We start from the raw sequence: 23,899 nt of genomic DNA, 5'->3' as shown, positions 1-23,899 counted from the left end.
GCCCCAGCTCTGGACCACACTGTCACCACCACAAGATCCCAGCCCTGGCCCTGGAGTAGCTCCTCTTCCAGCCATGTGCCCTGCCAGCACTGCTGGGGCTGGTGCCCATGGAAACCCTGGTCCCATGCTGTCACGAACCCTGCTGCTCCTAGGATCTTCATGGAAACTAGCCATAGCATTGCAGGCAGGGGCTGCTTGGAAATGGAGTCCACTGCAGGTCTGATCTGGTTCTTGGGGCCAGACTTTGCCAACCCCGGGTTTATGCTTTTCACAGTGGTTTAGTGACTCTGCCAGCCAAGAAGTGGCGTGAAGGATTTTTCTGAATCGCCCAAATTTGTTACCATTCTCTTCCTGCTTCATGACAGTATGTGAGTGGTGGTTCTCAGTAATGGATCTATGATATATCCCTTTGCGGTTAAAATGGGAGTTGAGCAAGGCTATGTCATTGCTCCAAAACTCTTCTCAAAGTTCTTTGCTGCAGTGCTACATCTGACCACCAACAAGCTTTCAGCCAGCGTGGAACTAAACTACCAAATGGATGGTAAGCTGTTTAACCTCAGCCAATTTTGAGTCAAAACCAAGACCATTCTGACCTCAGTCATTGAGCTCTAGTATGCTGATGATGCTGTAGTGTGTATGTATTCACTCAGAAGCAGACATTCAGGCAATTGTTGATGTCTTTAATGAGGCGTACAAGAAAATGGGACTGATGCTTAACATTCAGAAGACTAAGATCCTCCACCAACAAGCTCCTAATGAGTAAGTTCCCAGCTTCCATAATCCAGATCCACAGTGAGATTCTTTCTTAAATATTTTTAAAATTTAAATACCTTGGAAACTATTTCTTGCAGAAGGCTGACATCTACAAAGAAATCCGACATTGCCCCAGATGTGCAAGTGCAGCCTTTTAACACCTGAAGAAATGGGTGTTTGAAGATTGAAACATCAAATCTGGAACCAAGCTCATGGTTAATCAAGCAGTTGTGATCCCCACCTTGCTGTACAGAGCTGAGACATGGACAACATACAAGAGGCATCTAAAGTTGCTGGAGAAGATCATCAGCGCTACCTGTGGAAGATCCTCTAAATCCAGTGGGAAGACAGATGCACCAACATTAGCATTCTTTTGCAAGTAAACACCATGAATATAGAGGCTATGATCACTCAGCATCAACTTTGTTGGGCCGGCCATGTCATCCAGATGTCTGACTTCAGACTGCTGAAGCAAGTTTTATTCTCCCAGTTCAGCTAAGTCCTACACTCAAGAGGAGGGCAAAGAAAGCGCTTCAGGGACATCCTCAAGGCCAACTTTAAAAAAATGCAACATCATTGTCAACTCGTGGGAAGCTATTGCTCAGGACCATCTCAAATGGAGGAAGAGTTTGCTGCAGAGATCTCAGTACTTTGAAACATCACAATGACAACAGGAGAAGGAAGAGTGAGAGTGGCAGAAACAGCATGTCACAAACCAAGTCAAGAATCCAGTGCCACCAACCTCACACAAGCACATGTCCGAGTGCAGTTAAGCCTGTCAATCCTGTGCCCTGCCCAGGCACTAGCCTGGCCCCGCCCCCTCAGCTGCTACCGTCCTGAGTCGATGACAGCCTCTGATCCCAGCCCCACATGCAGCTGGGGCAAGGGGGGGTGAGGTTTCTGTTCCTGTAGCCACCCCAAGGGGGGGAGGGGGAGAGGGCTGCAAGGGAAGGGCTCCAGGGTCTCCTCCCCACCACAGCAGCTCTGTCCAGGTCTGCCTGACTGGGGCTGCTGCAGGGAAAGGACTCCAGCATCTCCGTCCCCCACAGCATCCCTGTCCAGGGCTGCCTGACTGGGGCTGCTGCAGGAACACAGATCCTGGAGCCCTTCCCTTGCATCATCCCTGACTGGGTCACACCACAGTTGCTGGCTGCAGCTGTCAAGAAGTTGAAGGGGTGGGGGTGAACCTGGTTCATCTCTCCCAGACCCCAGCCAGCAAGCTGTGGAAGAGCCTTTATGGCAGGGGGGGATCCATTCCCCCACAGTTGTTAGCTGGTGGTGGGGCAGGGCTGGCGAGAGTGGCTGCCCTGGCAGCTCCTTTCCCCCTGGTCCCCCAGACAGAGAGCATCTGTTCGGTTGAATTGTAAGCAGTATCAGGAGAAGAAGGACAGTAATGGTTGAAAGATGTCATATTGCTAAAACCACCACCTCTTAATTCTTCCTTTGCTTCTGTGGAGGCTTTTTCCACATAGAGCATCTGACTTCAGGTGCTTTTACCCAGGTCCTGGTCTGACTTTGCAGGGAAGGTGACCTCCGTGTCCTTGCTAAAGACAGTCAGGTAGAATAGTGCTTTTGGCATGAAAGTTGCCTGCTGGTTCCTTCAGGAAATAGGTAAGGGATCTTCAGGAGGAGGTGGTTAGGTTGAGGAACATTTATGAAGATGAAGACTTGGTACGTAAAGGGATCTTTATGACCCTGGAAGAGAACCAGAGAAGACATTGGCGAAGTGTGCTCAGAAGGGTGGAAGCTCATCACCTCTAGCAGCACAGTGCTCCAGCTCTGAGCCCCCAAACTTGAGGTGAAGAAAAGACACAAATCTTTGGTATCAAAGGAGAAGGAGCATGCTCTTACTAGTGGAAGAAATGAAGCTGTAGACCCCAGAGGCTGAGAGATTCATGACTAGCACTCTCAAAAGGAAACAGGGGGCAGTAGTGGCAATTGATGACTCCATTCTCGGGGCCTAGTTGTATCCATCTGCTCATCTGGCATCGTATCTTGGGTGATCTGCTGCCAGTCAGGATCTCAAATCTGAGAGAAGAAAAATGAACGTGTTCCAGATGGAAGACTTATTTTTTGAATGTCTGTGTGTTAAGGTGAAAGGGACAGATAGTAAGGTTGATGATGTGGGCATCAACTACAGACCCCCAAATGAGGAGATGGACCAGGCTTTTTAAAATAACTCTGAAACAAAAATCACATGATGCATTAATAAAGTAGGATCTCCTGAGAGGCTAAATTGAAAGTGCACAGGTAGTCTATCAAGTTTCTGGATTGTGTTAGGGACAACTTCTGGCACAGATGGTGGATAAAACTGAGTAGGAGGAAGAATTTTCTCATTTTGCCGCTTACTAATAGGAAGGAATTGGTTGAGAATTTGAAAGTGGGAGACAACTTGGATGACACTAATCATCGTGAAGTAATTGCATTCTTCAGGACCCAGAAAGATACTGGAGCATACCATTAAAAATGTACATGCAAACATCTAGGGGGTAACAAGGTGAGAAGTTACAGACAACATACCTTTGTCAAGGACAAGTCATTCCTAACCAACCTGATTTCCTTCTGTATCAAGCTACTATATGTAGTTTGCCTTGACTTAGCATGACTTTTGACATGGTCTCCAATGACATTCTCATGAGAGGTAAGGAGATAGTGTAGATAAGACTACTAAAAATGGAGGTGTGACTAGTTGTAAAATTGTGCTAAAATGGTATTTGTGAACGAATGACTCAATGTCAGGCAGAGATAAAGTATTAAAGTGGGGTTCTCCGCAGGTCTGTCTTCAGTGCAGTACTGTTGAATATCTCCATTAATAACTTGGCACAGGGCTAGCCAAATGGTGGTCTGTAACAGCCTCTAAGAGGTTAACCTGTGCCCCCCCCGAGTCTCAGTCTGGGTGCCAGCTACTGCTGCCTCTGAACTGTCCAGCTCCCTCTTCCTCCATCTGCTGCCTGCCCCTGCCCCTGCCGCTGGAAGCAGTGCAGTGTTGTCTGAGGGACCAAGGGAGCCTGTGGCCAGGAACTGGGAGAGATCCAGGAACCCCAGCACACCTCCCCTCTTGCCTGCTCCTGGTTGATCATCTTTCAGGTCTCCTGCTTCCCCACCTACCTCAGGGCTTTGGTCTCCATCCCTTGGCAAACCTACTTTAAAGCCTCACTAGGCTAGCAAGCATGTCTGCAAAGATACTCTTCCTTCTCTTTGTCAGGTAGATTACGTCTCTTCCCAGAAATCAAAGAAGCCAAATCCCTGCTGGTGACACCACCTGCGCAGCCAGGTGTTGATCTGCAGGATGCACCTGCCCCTGCCCAGACCCTTTTCCTTGACCGGAAGGATCAACAAGAACACAACATGAGCCCCAGACCCCCTCACCCTTGCAGCCAGAGCCATATAGTCACTCTTCCTACTCTCAGGGTCAATGATAGCAGCAGCATTGGTGCCCAAATGGATGAGCAGCACAGGGCCAGAGGGCTGGATGAACCTTGGTAGTCCTTCCGTGACATATCAGATCCGGGCTGTAGCAGTCTGCCTGTGGCAGCACAGAGCTCAAAACAGGCTGCAAAACCTGTCTGAGAAGCAGGGTAAATACCTGCTGCAGCTAGAGAGCAATGACTGCAGTGTAGAAACACCTTATTCTGTCTGTGAACCTGGTTGTTAAGAGATCGATGGTTTTTAGGATTAAAACAAAAACTATTAAAATTAAGCAGATGCACCAACAATGAAAGTTATTCTTGGATCACGAGATATGAAACATTACCTTTCCTTTGATATAAAAACCGTGGGAACAAAGATTGACTTGAAATATTCTTACAAGCCATGGGACCAGCTATGCGATGTATTTTTAGCTGTACATCAGTAAACTGTTAAAGTATATGTAGACTAGGTATTTGGCATGGGTAAATGACTTGGCTTCATTGGGGTCAGTGGATCTAAATCAGTTTAGATCTGCCAAAAATCTGTCCATTCATGTTTAGAAACACCTTCAAGGACAGGGGGGATAGTAGTCGCTCAACTCAGAGCCCTAGCGTGAAGTATCTCCTGTTGGTTATTCTGTGAACGCAAACCAACTTCTAATTCACAAAAAAGCTAACCCAGTATCCTGCACAATATACCTAGTTTAGTCACTGCTGTCTGTGTCTTGAGCTGTGCTGATTGCTTCCTGCAAGGTCATTGAACCACCCAGCGTCTGATGGGTCGCGCTGTGTAGCTCTGCTCAGGCAAAACCTGCTGCTGTTAAAATCTACATCAGTACAGTAGCAAAAACCAAATAGCAACAAACAAACCTTTGGCTTCAACCCTTTAAATTTTTTAACGCAAAGTAAATAAGGCCAGCTCACCCCAAACTGTCAGATTCCAAATACAGAATTAATTTACATGCAAAGCGGGAGCTCGCAGTGTCGGGAGATCTTTTCTTTCCAACAGAAGCACTCAGCTGAAACAACAGCTATGACTCAGTTGCCAGCAAATGCTGCCTGAATTGATTTAGTCTGAGTTCAGATTTAGCACATAATCATGTTCAATTTGATCCAGTGTGCTGCCTGGAGATAAAAGGGTTGAAAAAATAGATTTAGCTTATGTCAGTCTTGGTGGTGATGTCATGGCCACGAGAGGCAGGATAGTGCTGTTAGTATGCTGTGCCGGCTCCGTTGGTGGGTGTGTGCAGCGAAGGCAAGGAACAACTCCGTTAAGTGCAGAGAGCTTGTGTCAGAGGCTTACAGTTGTCGTCAGCACTGAGAGCAGAATTTGGGACTCTTCAAAAGCAATACTGAATTGGAAATTTCCCAGTCATTCATAACTCTGAAGCTGCCTAACTCTTTGTGTGCAAGAGGGGGGGATGCCAGCCCGTAGCATGGACTGTGATGTCTCCACTCTGGTTGCCTGTGGGGTGGATGTGGAGATTTTTACCAATCAAGAGGTTAAGGTATGCACCTGCAATCCTTTTGTTACAAATGCTTCTCATAAAAGCCTTGACAGCAATAGGAATAGGTATGTAGCAGTTTAAAACAAGAAGGCAGATGAAATGCTGCTGCGCTAGTAAATACATATGCAGTGCATGAATATCAGCATTGCAAGAAATGAGAGAGTAATGATTGCTTTCCAGTCTGCTTTGATACGCTGACAGCGCAGCCTTTTGTTTACTATTCAATGATAAAAGAAACGTTATATAACACGAGTCTGTGTGTGTTTCATCTTGGTAACAGAAATGACTCATTCTTAATTTCTCAAAGATGCGTTTATTCCAGCGTCACTTTTGTAGATGTGCATTATAATAGGTATCAATTGCTGCTTGACAATTCAGACACAGGAACAATACATTAGTTTAGGGCTTAGCTTTGCTATATCTTTCTCAGGTGATTTTTTTCCCCCAGGTTTTTGCAGCCGTTATGCTTCTTGCCTTTAAAGTTAAATCAAGCATTAGGTATTTTTAAAGGATTAAAATTTTGTAGCAAGTATTTTTACTACATCTGCAATGTAAGTATTTATACAAAGTTAGATGTCTTATGTACAGTATGAATGACTTGAAGACAATGTACATCTTAATATGCAGTGCTTATCTTCTTTGATTTCCTGCAGCAGTTGTCTAATTGTCACCGGTAATTGCTCACTGATGAAACCAGTTCTTTTCCAATTTTATTACAATAAAAAGAACCCCAACAAAGTAAGATTTCAAAAGACTCATTTTAAATATGTCTTTCACAAATCATTTCAAAGAGCTTGAAGGCGTAATGCAGTGAGATTCAGCAGTTTATTTAAAGGGCACAGATACGGCCAACCAAATGTATTGTACTGTCCTACAGTTTTGGAAGAATGCAGGAGGAAAAAAGGAAAGGCTCTGCTAATTTGGGCCAGATTGTGAAGCCTTTCTTCCATTTATGCCCATGAATAGTCCTCTGAAGTCAGGGGCACTATTTGTGTGACTAACTGATCGTTTCCCAACAGATTGCGTTTTTTCATTTGATACTTTATTTTTCTGTAAAAGTGTGTTCATATGGTATCATATATAAATTGCACAACTGCTTATGATTTACCAGTAGGAGGCCCTTTAATTTAAGAAACCAGTCTTTTAATGCAAAAGCCTTAATGCAGTTTGTGAATGGATTCAGATATCTAGTTGCTGGTTCGTGGCTGTCTGAATGGCAACACTCCTGTCAGCACTGTGACATGTTTTTTGTAGTTGAAGGGGTGCAATATATTGGTAAATGTTTGATTGTGCTCATGTTGCTTCACCTAAAGTATAATAGATCTGACATTTAGAGTCTTAATTGTATTCACGGGGGATGGGTTCAGAGAAATTGAGACTTTTATGCTGAATGCAGATTGTGCATTAAAGGTACTTTGTACTATAGTAATGATAACAGTCAATAGAAAGACTCCAGTTGACTTCAGCCAGAATTGGATCATGTCCATTGTGAACAGCAGCATCCCGGAGGAATGACTGAGGAATGTGGGGAAAAGAAGGGAGCAAAAGGTTTACAGCAGCATTAAAGAAAGAAATTGGCACATGGCTCTACAATTTCATACCACACTGGTTAAGGGATGGTATTGTGCATCAGACTGGTTAAACTTGCTGTTAGCTTATGTTACAACTTCCTTAATTCAAATTTTGGAACAAATTACTGGGAGGAACGACTGGGCATTCTGTATTGCAGACTGCATTGTAGCGTAGAGATATCCAAGGTAGCTAAAACTAGCCGGCTCAGATACCGGAAGTAGTGTAGCTGCAGCAGCAGGGAGCAGAGCTTAGCCTGATTTACCCTTGCTTCTTGGCAGGGTGATTTGGCCGCCACTGAGTTCCATACTGCTGCAGCTAGACTATCTCCAGCACCTGACCTAGCCAGCTACTAATGCATTACACTGCAGTCTGCACGGTAAGAATAGCCATTGTTAATGATTCAACATTCCTGAGACATAAGGCTGGAGAAAGCTATTATTGTTGGTGTCTTGGCCTCCAAGGAAACTTCAAGCAAAAACAAGAAAGATAGTTTTCTAAAGTCTGCTATGGAAGGAGCTCAGACATTATGTTGATGGATAGACTGTAATATAAAACCCTATGGTTGATGGATAGATGGTTAGGACTTGAAACAAAATGGAAAAAAAAATCATTTTCAGAGGGAGGTGGGCATGAGGCTCAAACCAAAACAGCCAAGTGAGGTTCCCCAACTTTTGCAGGTCAACTCTGAGGCATCAGGAGATTGGAAATGGAAGATCTATGTTCATATACAGGCAGTCCTTGACTTACAGCATTTCGAGTTACAACGTTTCGCACTTACAACTCTTATAAATTGACACCATTTTAACTTTATGACATCAGTTTTGACTTTACAACCCTTGATCTGATGTGACACCACACCAGCGAACAAGTTTGCTGTGTCACTCAGTCACTCATCTCCATGGAGAACATCTGTCCAAACTTCCTTGGACACATTCTTTAAGAAAGCAGACAAAACTCTAGAAAAACCTGGAGCCAGGACTCCTGAGAAGACTCCAGCCAAGAGCCCTTAAAAAAGTCCAGCCAAGTCACCTTAAAGAAGTCCTTCCAAATCAATATGATTGCTATTTATAATATAAATACATTAATGTAGCTATACTACTCATCTATAACTGATCGAGTACAAAATTCTGTGGTATTTTTGGTGGAAAATAGGGTATCGGGCCTTGGTTCAGGAACCAATCCCCCATTTCTAACTTTGTTTCTTATGAGAAAATTGGTTCTGAGTTGCAACGTTTCAACTTAAGACACGTTTTTCAAGAACCAGTTGTGTCGTAAGTCTGAGGACTGCCTGTACTCTAAGGTATTTCATTCTAATACATTATAGCTGTACTGTGAGCATGCCTCTTCCTTCACATCTGAGAGACATTATCTCAATAATAATGAGGAAGTACTAATGGGTGACAATTTTCTTATGTGTATGGTATATTGTAGGTCACTAGGATTCTCAATATGGGCTAAGAATCCTTTAGGATTAATTTTCCTGTGCCAGTGAAAAGAACTTGAGCCTCAAGATTTCTGTTGATGCAATGGCCCCACTCAGTTTATTTCATTGACATCTAGTTAAAGAGATTAAATGAAGCTCTGGAGAAAACGGTGAACTATACTAAGCTATCCAATCACAGGTTTCAGTCTCCTGTTCCCTGTGAGTTGCTCCTTAGAATAATAAGTGGCAGTTCAGAGAACAGGTAAAACCAGCACAGACATCACCATGTACCTTAGAACAGAATCACTGAATCATTGAAAATGAGAATTGGAAGGGACCTCAGGAGGTCACATCTAGTTCAACCTCCTGGTCAAAGCAGGACCATCCCCAACTAGATCATCCTAGCTGAGGCTTTGTCCATATGGGTCTTAAAAACCTCCAAGGATGGAGCTTCCACCACCTCTCTGGGCAACCTGTTCCAGTGTTTTAATACCCTGCTTGTGAGAAGGTTTTTCCTAATGCTTTTCCTGGACTTCCAAGGGAGGTGGTGCTTTCCCCTACCTTGGAGGTGTTCAAGAAGAGATTAGACAAACACTCTTTACTGCCTAGAGCAGGAGGTCAGACTCAATGATTTACAAGGTCCCTTCCAACCCTAGAAATCTATGAAATCTATCTATAATATCTAATCTAGTCTAATCTTCTCTTGCTACAACTTGAGACCATTGCTCCTTGCTCTGTGATTGGTCACCACTGAGAACAGTTCAGCTCCATCCTCTTTGGAACTCCCCCTGCCCCCCACCCCCCACCCCCCACCTCCCACCTTCAGATAATTGGAGGCTGCTATTAAATCTCCTCTCAGCATTCTCTTCTCCAGACTAAATAAGTCCAGTTTCCTCAGCCTCTCCTCAGAAGTCATATGCTCCAGCTTTCTAACCATTTTCCTTGCTCTCTGCTCAACTCTCTCCAATTTGTCCACATCCTTTCTGCAGTGGGGGGGCCCAAAACTGGACACAATACTCCAGATGCAGCCTCACCAGTGCTGAATAGAGGGGAATAATCACTTTGATTTGCTCTCAGTGCTCTTACTAATGCAGCCCAGCATGCCATTGGTCTTCTTGGCAACAAGGGCACACTGTTGGCTCATAGTCAGCTTATTGTCCACTGTAACCCCCATGTCCTTTTCCAAAGAGCTGCTGCCCAGCCAGTCAGCCCCCAGCCTGTCCTGGTGCATGGGATTGCTCTGTCTTAAGTGCAGGACTTTGTACTTCTCCTTACTGAACCTCATAAGATTTCTCTTGGCCCCATCCTCCAATTTGTCTGGGTTTCTCTGAATCCTGACCTTATGCTAAATAGATGTATTTAGATATAAACAATAGGTGCCTGAAAGATGGTTAAGATTATTTGACAAACAAAAGAGAGAAGTGCAAATCTTTGTATGGGAAAGTTAGCTTGCAAAGTTAGAGTTCAGTAATACAATTAGAATCTTGCTTCATTTTAATGCACTCAGTTTGTCATTTTGTTGTAATATTTGTTACAAAAAGAAGTAATGTGGCTGTTAATGAAAATCTTGCTGATTTTCTGTTGAAGTTTGAACCTACACTGAATCAATGAAAGAGTAAAACCAATGTTTTTTATATTTATAGTTGAGATTTTCTTATATTGCAACCTTGTTAGGTCAGGAACTGGTTTTTTTCATTGCCTACTGTAATGAAGTGCAATCCCTGATTGGAGCCTCTAGACATTACTGAAATATAAATAATAATAAATATTAATGATATAGGATGAGGAACCTCTTTCTTCTACTGCAGATATAGTATAGTCTGGCTTATGGAAGGTAACTTAGCGACCGGAAAAGCTCTGCAGTTTATAAATTGTTAATATGCACAAAGGGCTATACTGCAGATTTACCCCATTGTGTACAGAGGGAGGAGGTGGAGAGAGGTCATGTAGCAGTAGGGCTGTCCGAAATTTTGGCAGGTGTTTCATTTCGAAGCTGTTTCAACATGTTTCAAGCTTCCAACGGTGGGAGGCAGGGGAAAGCCAGGGCTGCGCTCTGAGCAGCTCCACCAGCCCCACTGAGCTCAGCCCGGCAGTAGGAGAGCCAGTGGCGGAGCCGCTCCAAGCGCAGCCCTGGGCAGTGGCTCTCCCCAGCCTCCCACTGCCAGGCTCAGCTCCATGGGGCTGCAGAGCCTCCAGCCGCTGGGCTGTGCTCACCACGGCTGTGCTTGGAGCCTAACACCATCTTCAGAAGCCCACGGTATTCAAGAACTGTGATAGAAGTTGGCACTTGAAACTTGCATGATGACAGCTTTGAAATGTTTCTTTTCTCCCTCCCTCAATTTCTAAAATGAGCCAATTCACAGGGATGCCATGTAAAGTGTGCAGTGTTTTAGAAAAGAAGAGTATTACTGCTGCTCATCTGGGTAGTGCCAGTTCCAAACCTTCAAAAATCACCAGTTCAGCCCCCTCCCAAATTAAGAGTAGCTTAAACATGAGATTTAAAAAAAAATGCATTGGGTTTTCTGTTTTTTATGACACTTTAGAGTTCATGCTTTCAAATGATTTGAATACTGCCTTGGGGACTCTTGTTGTTGTTATTGTTGTTTTAATCAAATCAGACATGTTCACATAATCACATGACTCCTAGAGTTGGGGCTTTAAGGAAAACACCAAATAACAAGACAACTGCAATAAAATCATGCAAGCTGAAAACATTGTTTTTAATCTCTCTCTAGAATGCTTTCATACTTGATATAAAAAGATTTTTTTTGCAAAAATCTAGTTGGTTTAATAAAAGATATCACCTCTACCACGAGTTCTGATTCCTTTATACTTGATAGTTGTTTCCTAGTTGACAGCATTGTTAGAAACTAGGCAGAAAAATAATTGCTGTATTAAAATAATCTGTGAATTGAGCACAGGTACAATAGTTCAGCTTGAGGAAATCTATATATGCTTGTTGATGGTTATTCTTGCATATTACTTGATCAAGTAGATTAAATAATGAAGATGAGGAAAAAATGTCTTTTTTTTTTTACCCTGTAAAGAAATTGGTGTCGGTATCATTCCACATTTTAAAAGGAGGACAGCTTTGAGTTCAGTCAGGGCTCCAGTCCTGGAATAGAATAAAGAAATCATAAGGATGAAAATGTTCACCTATGCATGTCAAATGATTATTCTGGACTTCGGTTCTCTGTGTAAAACCCCAGCAGTTAACTGGTTACACATTGTAAACATTTGTTTGAGAGGTTCAGAATTGGAGAGGCTCAGAATGTACAAAAATCAAATAAAATCGGAAAATAATTGTATAAAGAGAAAATGGCTTATGATAACCCAGAAATCTGTACAGGTTCCTTAGGAGCCCCCGAAGACAGTATTGCTATTGCTAACGCTTTGACCTCTGCCCCATTGTTTGAATTCCTGTGGTTGCCCAGACATTTAGCTCAGGGCCGTGTACAGCAGGAGGAGCTAAGGTATCTGCTGCTAGTGAAGGATGAAGCACTGGAAGACATCTTCAATATAAATATGTCATACCATTATAGAAAAGTAGGACTGTAAGGGACCTCAGGAGGTCATCTTGCTCAACCTCTTACCAAGACAGGATGATCTAGCCAAACCATCCTAAACAAGTGGTAGTCTAATCTGCTCAGGAATAAACCATGACATTGAACTTCCAGCCATAATGCCATAAATCTCAAAAACATCCTTTGTCTTGCCAGAGGTAAGGCCAGGAGATGAGGGCACTATCAGTGTCCCGTCAATGCACCGATAGGAAGTAGTTTGTTAAAATACACTTAGGAGATCCAAGCATGTTTCTCCTTTTCTGGTTTTGTCCTTTCCAAATGACAGTTGCGTTAAGATTATAGGATCTCATTATAGTCTCTGAAGGAATCTGAGATTATATTTTAAATTACTTGAGATCCTGCTGTGACAGAACTTGTAACTGCATTCCCTTCAGCAGGTTTAACCCATGCATAAGGTACTATATGTGTTCAGACAGGCTTGGAGAGGGTAAGCACCTGCTACTCTGGTTGAAGGTCAATGGAAGCTACAGGTGCTGAAGGATCTGTGAACATTAGACATATTGTACATCCCTGTTAACTCATCCTTTTAGTGATAATCTTTGGGAAAAAGTGAAATTAAGAACAGGATACAGGGTTTTGAATTCTTTCCAGTCCTCTTTCCATTAAAGGTCACAGAGACATTCCTTTTTCAGAGTGATAATTAGGCAATTTGTAGTCACAGAAAGGGGATAAATAGGATGCTGGAATGTGTTTTTAGAAGTTACAATATTAGTCTAAGGGAGTGTGTTATTTAACTAATAAGGTAAAACAGACCATGCAATTATGTTGATAAACGGCATACCTTGGCTCTGATGAGAATCATGCAGCAATGACAAATGATTTCAGCATATTGAAAAATTAATCAGTACAGCCACAGACTCTGAGCCACATTAGTAGGGCTATGAATGGGGCACTTACATTTCATGAATATAATTAATTTGGGTAGAATGAGCTAGAAGTAGTTAGGCATCCATCCCATCTTGAATTTCAGTGAACATGGGCCCCATTTAAAAGAATAAGGCTTTACAAATGCATTTTAAAATTTAGTAAACAAGCCCCTAATGGCTTGCAGCCATGGGAGCTGGTGCAGAGGGGGCTCGGGATCGTGACTGTGGCAAAATCATCTGATTGTAAAATCGTTCATTAGATGCCATCGTACTGTGTCACTTTTCCAGAGGAAGCCCAAGATCGTGATGGTAAACCCAGTCTCCCCCTGCACTGGCACAATGGGATCTAATGTATAATCCCACAGTTGCACCTCCTACCATGCATGTATGGCATGGCAGGAGGTGCAATGGTGTGGATCATGCATTAGATCCTATTGCACCTTTACCTAGATGTGTAGAGGGGCCCTGTAAGACAGGAGAAAACAGGTGGCTTTGGGCAATTGGAGTGCACAAGGAAACAATGAGACAGTATTGGTCAGAGTGACAGTCAGTAGCCACAGCACACTGGCAGCTTAACAGCTGTTGCGTTTTATATAGACACCACAGCAAAGTTTTAAGGAAGCATTTACAAGAGGAGAATGATGTAGTTTTGGAAATGTTTACAGGGAGCTTCTCCTAGCATCTGGGGCAGCTTTGAAGAAAACACAGAAGTGCCTGTTTGACAATTTAACAAATAGGCTATGGAGCAGGGGTGGGCAAAATACAGCCTGCGAGGCCATTTTATCCAGTCCGCAAGGCCCTTAAAAAAATTTAGAAAATTAAAATTTATCTGTCCTTGGTTCCTGTCAAAGATGGCAGGAACCAAGGGCAGTAGGACCCAGGGGAAGCCCTGGAGGGCACCTTCAACAGCAGGCCCTACCCAGCCCCACCCTGGCAGCTGGAAGCCCCAGCAGGGCCTTCTGGCCTGGACCATATGGCTGGGGATGAGCTGCTGTGGAGTGTGGAGAAAAGCCGGCCCACCCCCACCCTGTGCTCAGAGCTCCCTGCTACAGCTGCTCGAAGCCCTCACAGGGATGTCCGGAGGAGGCACAGGCGGCCCCGTGCAGGCTGCGAGTGGCTGCAGCACAGGGTACTGGGCACAGGGTGGGCAAGGGGCCACTTTTCCTGCGCTCAGCACCAGCTTGTAACCCACCCCACTGCCAGCCTGGCCCCACGCCAGCTCTGGGCTCACCCTGCATGACAAGCAGGGAGGCCACAGCTGCTGCTGCCACGCACAGTCCCAGTAGGCGAGCCCAGAGCCAGCACAGGCTGGCAGTGGGGCTGGGTTACAAGCTGGTACTGAGTGTGTGGGAAAAGCGGCCCCTCCCCCACCCCGTGGCCAGTGCCCCGTGCTGCAACTGCTTGCAGCCTGCATGGGGCTGCCTGTGCCTGCTCCTTACAGCCACGCATGGGCTGCGAGTAGCTGTAGCAGGGAGCATGGGCCACAGGACGGGCGAAGGGCCACCTTTCCCCCACGTTCTGCACCAGCTCCTTCCCTGCTGGCGAGCAAAAGGTTGGGACTGTGCACTGCCCCCCGCCTGTACCACGGGGCTGGGGGGGCACTGGGAGTGAGCGGGTGCAGGAGCAGGGCCTGCACCTGTGTCCTAGGGCCAGGACCAGCAGGGCCCAGAGAAAGGGGCAGGGGTACAGGGTCCCAGCTGGCAGGGGCTGTATGGAGCCAGGCCAGCTCCCTGCTCTCCCTGCTGGTGCAGTGCAGCCTGGCTCCACAGACCCCTGCCAGCCTGAGCCCTGCTCTGGGCCCATCTGGTGCTGGCCCTGCGACATTGGTCCCAAGGTGGTGACCAGGGGGTGGGGCACCTGTCAAGGGGTGGGGCTACCCATGCAGCCCTCGACAGCTTGCCACAACTTGGTAAGCGACTCTCTGCCCAAAATAATTGCCCACCCCTGCTACGGAGGCTGGTATCACAAGCCATTTAGAAGTGAGAGGTGACTTTTCAGTACCGAGTTTCTGCTGCATGGAGGGATAGGAAAGGTCATGTATTAACTAGTGGAGGAAGAAAGAATATGCAGGACTTAAACATAGCATAATTGCAAAGACCTGCCATGATTTGAGTTGAAAACATCGCTCAGGTTACAGGCCTGAGTGATAAGCAGGAGGTGGTGTTGCCTACAGTGATCAGCACTTGAAGCAATTCTGGGAGTTGGAGGGGGGAGAAAAGAGTAAGATTTCTGTTTTAGCTGTGTTGAGCTTGAGGTGATGACAGGTCTCCCATGAGGAGATGTCAGAGAGACAGGTGGAATTTTAGTTTGAGCAGAAAGTGACAGTTCTGGAGTAGAAAGATAGAGCTGTGAGTCATCTCCATTGGGATGGTAGCTGAATTTGTGTTTGAAATAACCTAGGAATAAAGTAAAGATGAAGAGAAGCAGACCAAGAACCAAGAGGGCAACCAGGAGTAGAGGATATGTCTGCACAGCACAAGGCAGTGCCCTACTGAGATGTGCTGCTGCTGCCCTGAGATGCCTTGTGCCCTCTGTCTATGTGAACTCCTATCCTGCATCAGTGTAGTGCTGCAAGCTTATAAGTTGACACAGATGTCCTACTTCTGGTTTAGATGAATGTGGAGCAGATGCAGGTGTCAGCATTGTACTGTCCTGTGCAATGTAGATATATTCAGAGCCAGGGAAATCGTACAGAAAATAAGATTTCAAAATGAAGGGCATGGTCAACTTGGTTGAAGGCAACTGACTGGTACAAGAATGAAGATGAAACTGGAATACTGCTTCTGAGATTCAGTAAGAGGACATTTTTAGAGCCTTTGGCAAGTGCAATCCCAAGTGAGTGCGAAGGACAGAAGCTGGGCTGAAGAGAGGGGAGTGGAATGGGAGGAGAGGGACCCCAGGCAGCAATTGTAACCAGTGGTTTTGGTTTTAGTTAGAGTGCTGTACTGGGAAGCAGAAGAGGGGGGTCCTGTTTTATCTCTTCTAACTTTAAAAAAAACCACCCTTGACTCCACTTATCTACTCAGCTGCTTCCCTATTTCTCTTCTCCCTAAAAGTCAAATAACCCCAGCAAGGTGTACATCCAGTCTCCTTTTGAAGATCTCCAGGGTAGGTGCCTGCACCGCCCCTGCTGGGAGTCTATTCCAGAGTCTGGTCGTATGAACAGTGAAGAAGTTTTTCCTTTTATCCAGTCTGAAACCTTTTAGGAGTTTATGATGGTTGCTCCTGGTTTTCTCCTGGGGTGCTTTGGTGAATAGTTGTTTGCCTAGCTCCAATGCTCTCCCCTGATATATTTGTAAGCTGCCGCCAACCCTTCCCCCCTCCTCCCTCCCTCCCGCCAGTCTAGTCTTCTCTTTTCTAGGCTGAACAGTCCCATATCTGTCAGCCTTTTCTCGTATGGCTTGCTCTTTAGGCCTCTAATCATACGAGTGGCTCTTCTCTGGACTGTCTCAAGCATCTCCACATCCTTCTTGAAGTGTGGCGCCAGAACTGGACACAGTACTCCAGCTGCGGCCTCACCAGTGCTGAGCAGAGTGGGAGAATAACTTCCTCAGCTTTGCTTGAGATGCATTGGTTGATGCATGCCAGCATATTGTTTGCTCTGCAAACTGTAGCATCACACTGGTGGCTCATATTCATTTTATGGTCAATTATGACCCCCAGGGCAAACCTGAAGGACAAATGGGGTTTCACAGGATATGTTTCAATTATCCTTATACCGTTTTTCTTGCATACATCATGTATGTTTTTCCAAGAATCAGGTGCTGGAAATTGTAGTGTTCATTATATGTGAGAAATGTGGTAAGAGCAGTTTCTTCCGCTTATCGGCCAAAAGCAAAAGTAAAATCTGGATGCAACCCTGAAGGTGCAGAAAAATGAGCAGGCTTGGTTCCTTTGAAGCTGCTATGCAGTTGCTTACCGGAAGAAAAGGTGCATATTTTATTCTGGGATATGTTGTATGTGAGAAAATATGGTAACATCCTGTGCAAGTTGTTATATTTCTTTCATTTTATTGCCAGTGTGTTCCCTTTATTTGTGTACAATCATTATCTGATTACTACTTCCATTATTATTAATATGTTTGTTCTCCGTGATATCCCATGCCCCAACTTTTGGTACTCCTTATCCTTTGCTATATTATCATTTATGTGATATTTCCTCTTCCTGTGCACTAAAGCACTGTGTATGAGAGAATATTTGAGACAGTCCAAACCTTCTCCCCCTCCCTCCCTTGCTTAATTTTAAAGCTTTTTCTCCTTAGGTGTACCAGCCTTAGTTCCAGGAAGCAAGCACTTAGGTAGAAAATTAGAGCTGAAGAATCCTGTTTTCTGTGACTGCCTCCCTGTGGCCCAACATCTCAAAACTGTATTTGTAATACTAAGCCCCTGAAGATCAAGAGGTGGTTCATCATCTTGTCATCCGTTCATACTCCTTCTCTAGAGACTTGAATTCCCCTGAAGATTACCTGGTTCTCCACTTCTCTGAGTGTTTTACCTAATTCAGTAGGTATCCCTGATATATTCCAGCAGGAATCTGGAAGTTAGCTTTTTCTAACCTGAAGGACAACCACTGGATTCTTCCTTGCTGTATTAAGGATCATCTTCAGCTTCAGGGCCACATCTTTTATCCTTTCTCAAGGCAATTTTTCTTGATCTATTTGGGTGGCAGACCTGTTAATTCATCTTAACAAGGAGTTCTGAATCACGCACACCTGCTGCTTTCTGTTGATATGAATCTCACATCTTCTCCCTTCTGTTCTTTCTTATGTCTCTGGTTAGCCTATATTCTGATTTTCCCCACGTTCCTTTCATCCTCTTTCCCCTTGGCTTGTGTCCCTAGTTATTTCCAATATTTCTTCCTGTCTTTTCTGGAACCAACTGCTCTTTTCTTCTTTATCAGCCCACCTTTTTCCTCCACATTTACTAGAACAACAGACCTGTGCCTCAAATTAATTTATCCTCCGCTAGGTAGTATACTCTGTCTTGTCCTTGTGGTTGTGTGTTTCTTTGGATCAACATCCTTATATGACAGTGTGCTCTCTAGGTCTTCTGATTTAGCAGGTGACAGTAAAACCTGAGTTGTCTGTGCAGCTTCTTCTTTCTTCTCTAGTCATTCATCATTTCTTCAAATCCCTGTCCGAACTCTACCATTGTATATAGCTATATCTTTAGTATTCAGACCTTCTCTTTCAAGAGCTGTTAGATATAATTTCATTCAAAAACTGCCTCTGTCAGGCAGGTGCATGGCATCTAAAGAACTATAACACCGATCCACATGGAGAAGTAATGTTATACCTCTCTTTTTTATATTTCAATTATTTTTTAATAGAAACAAGGGAGGCAAGCCAGAATGTGAGACCAGTCAGCTCTCAGCAGGCCACCATTATTCCATGAGCAAAACATTGGTTTAGCTTTCTGTTGTTCAAACTTCCTACAAACCATAACTACTGGGGATGGGATGAGATGCTCGGTATCTATAACAGCAGTAAATTTGTTACTTGTATATGGGCAGAAATAAAATTTTGGTCCATTTAAAAAGTTGGAGATTCAGTAAGTAGGTGGAAGGAGGTGGTGGGGAAGTTGATTTGTATTTTTGTAAAAAAATTTAGAATTCAGGTATTTTAAACAATCTCATTTACTTTGGTAGATTGATACATTTTCTCAACAGCAATGATTTAAGCTACCTGTTACAAAAAACTCAGGACTGTTCAGCTTGTAGAGAGACAAGATGACAGCCCGTCTATGACCATGACCTCTTCTGCAAACTTGCACAGAATTAAGGTAGTGCTAAAATTCCCCTAATGATTACCATTTAGACACAAAATTAACGTACTATTGCAACTCCCTTAATTATCACTACCTAGTTTAAAAAAGAGGCAAGACACAGATCTATAGTCTGACCTTTTACTTTTGCTCCCCAAAAGCACAAGAGTACATACTTCAGTGCCTATCTAACTACCTGCAACAGCATAATGCGGATTTTTACCTACACTGACTAGGGAAACTCAGGAAGGGAGGTAGCCTGCAGTTTGGCAGTGGGGTTTCCTGAATTTTAGGAGTTCTCCAATTTTCCCTACAATGTATACCATATATTTAGAGATGGCTTATTCCAATATTCTAGTAAATGTTCTCTGATTGGTTTTATTCAGATTCCTTTGTTTCACTGCAACTTTTGGAACTAAACCAGTTCTTTTAGGAACTGGAAAGGTGTCAGTTAGTTGGGATTTATGTCCCTGTGAAAGACAGGTCTGGAAGGGAGGATTTCTTACCCCCTTCCCTAACTATCATAGAATCCTGCTTGCCTTAATCCTGTTTTCTTTTCTCCTTGGTTTATGGTCTTCATTCACAAGGCTGCTTTTGTTTCTATAACTCATCTAACAAACTAAACACAAGTATTAAGATTGTGTGTGTATATGTATGTGTTTGTGTGTATGTATAACAAAACATTAATACATTTAGTTACATCTGTTTGCAGTAACAAACAAACTTTTCAAACTAAAGTTATGATATGGTGTTTTTGGATGATCTGTTTTCAGGCCTTCTTTTATATTGGCTTCTCTCAGGCCTTTTACTTAATTTAATTTGTCTTGGTTTGGCTAAGCATGTTAACTGCTTTCCTTGTTTTGTCTGCTACCCACCTAGTTGTCACATCTGCAGGGGCTCTCCCTGCAGTGACTTAGAAACAGACTTTTGGGGCCTCCTGTTTGAGCCACACTTCTGCAGCTTGGCACAGATCCCTTGAAAATGGCCAAGGATGGCAACAAGTGATTATACCTTTCTGCCTTGCTGTACTCATTTAGCAAGAACACACTGTCATTTTAAAAGGATTCTAACTACCTACCCATAATTCAGTTCTTCTCATCAAAAGATAAAACATCAAGTCAGTGCAGCTGTTTCCTCTAACTGTTATTAGGGCCTTCCAAAAGCAATTATCTGCACCTGGCCTAATCCAAAACCAGTGGCCCTGACCAACAGACTATTCTACTTTCTCATGCTACTGCTTCTTGATTATGTGTTGAGCACTTCAGTCTGTGCTATCCATAAATTAGGCTTATGCCAAGTCCATCATCTCACTTGTCATCATGGCTGTTTCAGTTAGTGACCATATCTGCAGCGTACTATACATCTGGTTTCCACATTAGTGGTGCGTCTCAGGGGGAAGATTTTGGCATTACTGAATGCAGCTGAATGAAGATCTTTGCTTGTTATGTAGCAATGGTCCTAAAACAGATAGACGACGAGGCTGTGTAAGGCATAGGATAGAAAGTAATATAGAAGATGTAATGTTGTTATATACATTTATTTATTATTTCATCCTGCCTCAAATAAAAGCAGAGAAGAAAGGCAAGAAAGACTGTCACAGACAGAAGAAGGGTTTTATATAGGAAGGTTTTGAAATGAAAGGTGTATTTTGGAAAGAGAAAGAATATTGGAAAACTGTAGCTAAAGAGATGTTTGTGTGCACCTGTGTATGTATATGCATGCATATACCATATATGAAGTGCAAACATAAATGTCTATATATGTAGTATGTACCTACTAATCAGGTACTCAGAGCTGATACTCAGAGTTCACTTTGAAATCCTGAGAACTATAGGCTGAGAACAGACATCACCCTTGTGGCAACACACAAAGTTTTACGGCAGAACAAAATGCCATATGGTGATAGTACATCACTCGAGTCCACTGTTGAAGCACAGCAGTGCATCCTTCATCCCTGGCCCACGGGAACCCTGGGATGAAAAAGCATCTCCCCTATCCGGGGCTCCCTGTGTGGTGGGGATATCTAAATACCATGTGTGCAGCCCATTTTGGCTGCACGTACAATTGTTTAAAGTCCCAGCACAACTGACAATCAGCTGATTGTCAGCCTTGGCCTTCATGCACTGGGACATTTTTAAAAACCACATGGCCAGCCCAGTTGGGTTGCACAGTGCACACATGGTTTTTTAGACATCCCTGGTACCTGGGAACCATGGGATTGGCGAGACACTCCCTACTGTGAGTCCATATGGACTGGACCTTTAAAAACCACAAGCTGCACACACAATTTTCTGACATCCTTGGGATGTCAGGGGACACGCAGGGACCTTGGGATTAGGGAGAGACTTCTTGATCTAGGGGTCCCAATGTCAGAAAACTGTGTGCGCAGCTGAATTGCGCACATGGCTTTTAAGTCATGGTACACCGAGGCTGGGACCAAAAATCACCTGCCTGTGGCGGGTGTGGAGGGGGAAGCTGGAACTGGAGGGATTCCCCTGGCAGAGACTTTAAACCCCACACCTGGCAGCTCTGGTTGCACTGCCAGGGTACAGGGGATCAAAGGTTTTAAGTCCCCTGCAGAAAGCCTCTGATTCCCAACACTGGGAGCCTGGCCAGAGCTGTTGGGCACGGGGTTATGGCAATTAGCTGATTGTTAGTCTTTGTCTGGACAGCCCAGCCAGACCCAGGGCTGTCCCAACTTAGGCCAACAATCAGCTGATTTTCAGCTTATCACACTGGAGTCCTATCCTTTAAACCCTTGTTAAAGGGTGTCATGTGGACACACCTATTTTCATGACAGGGTATGTCATGGCACAACTGGTGGCACAACAACCACAACGTCTGTTCAGAGTCACAGATCCTGTGTCTTGACCTCATGGATGAGATCTGCCTTATTTGTACAATGTGCAACATACCTACAGGAAACAGCTGGAATCACTTACACCTAACTATGCTACCAGCTATTGTATATCAGTATTCTCTACTGACTGAGTTAAAGAAAGTATTTATCTAGGTTTCTGGGCAAAACCTGTGATCTTTAAGTCAAAAGCCGTAAATTCAAAAATCAGGGCATTTGTGGCAGCCTTTTGGCCTCGTGACTGCATTTCTTTCTGTCCAGTGGATTTCTTTCTGTCCTTAGCCAATGGCATAGTGAGTAGGGCATTTTCCTGGGAAATGGATTGGGGCAGAGTGGGGCCGAGAGCCCAGATCTCCCATGTCTTGTGCTAGTGTCCTGACTGCTAGACTACTGGCAAGAGATTGGGTGGATTGTCTTCTTACCAATCCTTTTTATTAGTGACTTGGATGCATAAGTGTAAGTGGAAAGTGTGTTACAAAACTACAAGCAATAATTCCAGGGACTCCAGCAGGTAGAGTCACACTTAGCAACTTCGGCTATGTCTCTACCTCTGTTGAAGGGCAAGATGAAGGTTTGATGAGTCATACAGCTATCCATCCCTTCCTATCTGCTCTGCACATGCAAAGCATCAGAGGACAAGAAGTAACCTGATTCCCAAAAGGGCTCTGCTTGGTTGGAAAAGGAAACCCAAGCAGAGCCACTCAGGGCATCAGTCCTGTTCTTCTTTCTCCTCCTGTGTTGGCCCTGATTACAAGCAGGCGATATGGGAAGTGGGTGCTGACAGGCACTCGTGGACTTGCCATACTTCTGTCTTGCTTATCTTGGGTGAGTACTGAACACACGGAAAGGAGGGGCATGGTGGGGAAAGTTTGGCTTAAGATACGATAATCAAACAGGCTTCTCTGGGGCAGGCTGGATTTCTTCTAGGAGGAGGACACTGTGGGGTTGCATGTAGGTCCAGAGAATGAGCCTGGAGGCAGGTGTTTGTAGCTGTGTCAGTGTATCTGTAGACACCTAAAAGATCCATAAATGTCACTTAAACATCCTGGAGCCAGAACAGGGGCCTGTAACTGAAATGCTAAGACCAATTAATGGCTGCTATTACAACTTTGCACTTCTATAGAAACTGTAGTTTGGAGCCCCTCAATGCTCTTTCAACTAATCCTGGATGAGCAGGAATATTGGTTTTCTCTGCTTAAAAATCTCAAATTCACTGATTTTTTTTTTTTTTTTTTTTTTAAAGAAAAAAATGCAAATAATATGGTTAACCCCCCCCAATGCACATTTTTGTGATTAAAATGAAACACCACTGTATACATAGATATCAGTTGAACACAATGTGCCTCAGTCACTATAATAAAATAAATTCTAAATACCTATTAATGTTGGCATTTGATTTTTGACGTTTTTATTGTGGGAAATCAGAGCTCCCCCTACCCCCTTCACTCACCAAGACATGGGTCCAGTTGCGGCTGTCCCCACCATCACTGATATGCTGGTGTCCTGTCCATGCCATTGCCCCTCACTCCCGACCCACATCCCCCTGGCCCTCCTGGTACCCCTCACTCCCAACCACAGCCCCCTGGTCTTGCTGGCGCTCCCCATACACAGCTCCCCGCCCTCCCCAGCCCTGCCATAGGGGGCCCCCAGCTGCCAGGGCTGTGGGGCCAGGGACCCAGTTCTGCAGCTCCCTGCCCCCCACAGCAGTGCCGAAACCCTGGCTATTGCCTGCAGGACATGGTGGCTGCTGCAGTGGAGTGGAGCCCGGCTCCCCTTCACCCAGGGGCAGCATCATCAGAGCAGAGCCCATGGTGGGGACAGGTACAGGCTGCCCACTTCTGTGCATGCTCTTGGGGTGGGGCATGGGGGGGCACATGCCCCCCAAATTTGTGCACAGGGTGGGTGCGGTCTGTGAGCTCAGGGCTCCCTGCCCTGCTGCCCTCTGCCTGGGCCTCCGTGGGTGGGACTCACTGCAGCAGAGCAGAGCCGGGCACTGCCTCTGTGAGCCCCACGCTCCCATGGCAAGGTACCCTCCGCACTGCCACCCCCACTGCTGCTGGGCGGGTGGGGGGCACCTCACCGTGGCAGCATGGGGCTTCCAGCAGCAGCAGCAGCAAGTTTCTCCACCCCACTGTGCCCTGCCATGCTAGGTCCCACCTGCTGG

General features: G+C 44.8%; 1 protein-coding gene across 2 annotated transcripts in view; it reads left to right on the top strand.

Moving 5' to 3' along the window:
* RCAN2 (regulator of calcineurin 2) overlaps positions 1 to 23,899 on the top strand; it is a 181,396-nt gene that overhangs the window by 99,473 nt on the left and 58,024 nt on the right. The window contains exon 1 of one of the 2 annotated variants that reach the window (XM_090031097.1): positions 5,464 to 5,671. The exons of the other annotated variant lie outside the window; for it this stretch is intronic. Within the exon in view, the coding sequence (XP_089887223.1) occupies positions 5,585 to 5,671 (87 nt within the window). The 5' untranslated portion in view covers positions 5,464 to 5,584. Of the gene's footprint in view, positions 1 to 5,463; positions 5,672 to 23,899 lie in introns of those variants that run through there. 2 annotated transcript variants of the gene reach the window in all.

The sequence above is a fragment of the Crocodylus siamensis genome, chromosome 1 (genome assembly GCF_052110815.1).
Source record: "Crocodylus siamensis isolate JL-2025a chromosome 1, ASM5211081v1, whole genome shotgun sequence".
Classification (NCBI taxonomy): Eukaryota; Metazoa; Chordata; order Crocodylia; family Crocodylidae; genus Crocodylus; species Crocodylus siamensis.
Note: the sequence above shows the minus strand (reverse complement) of the source record. Positions and strands in the feature narration are given on the sequence as shown.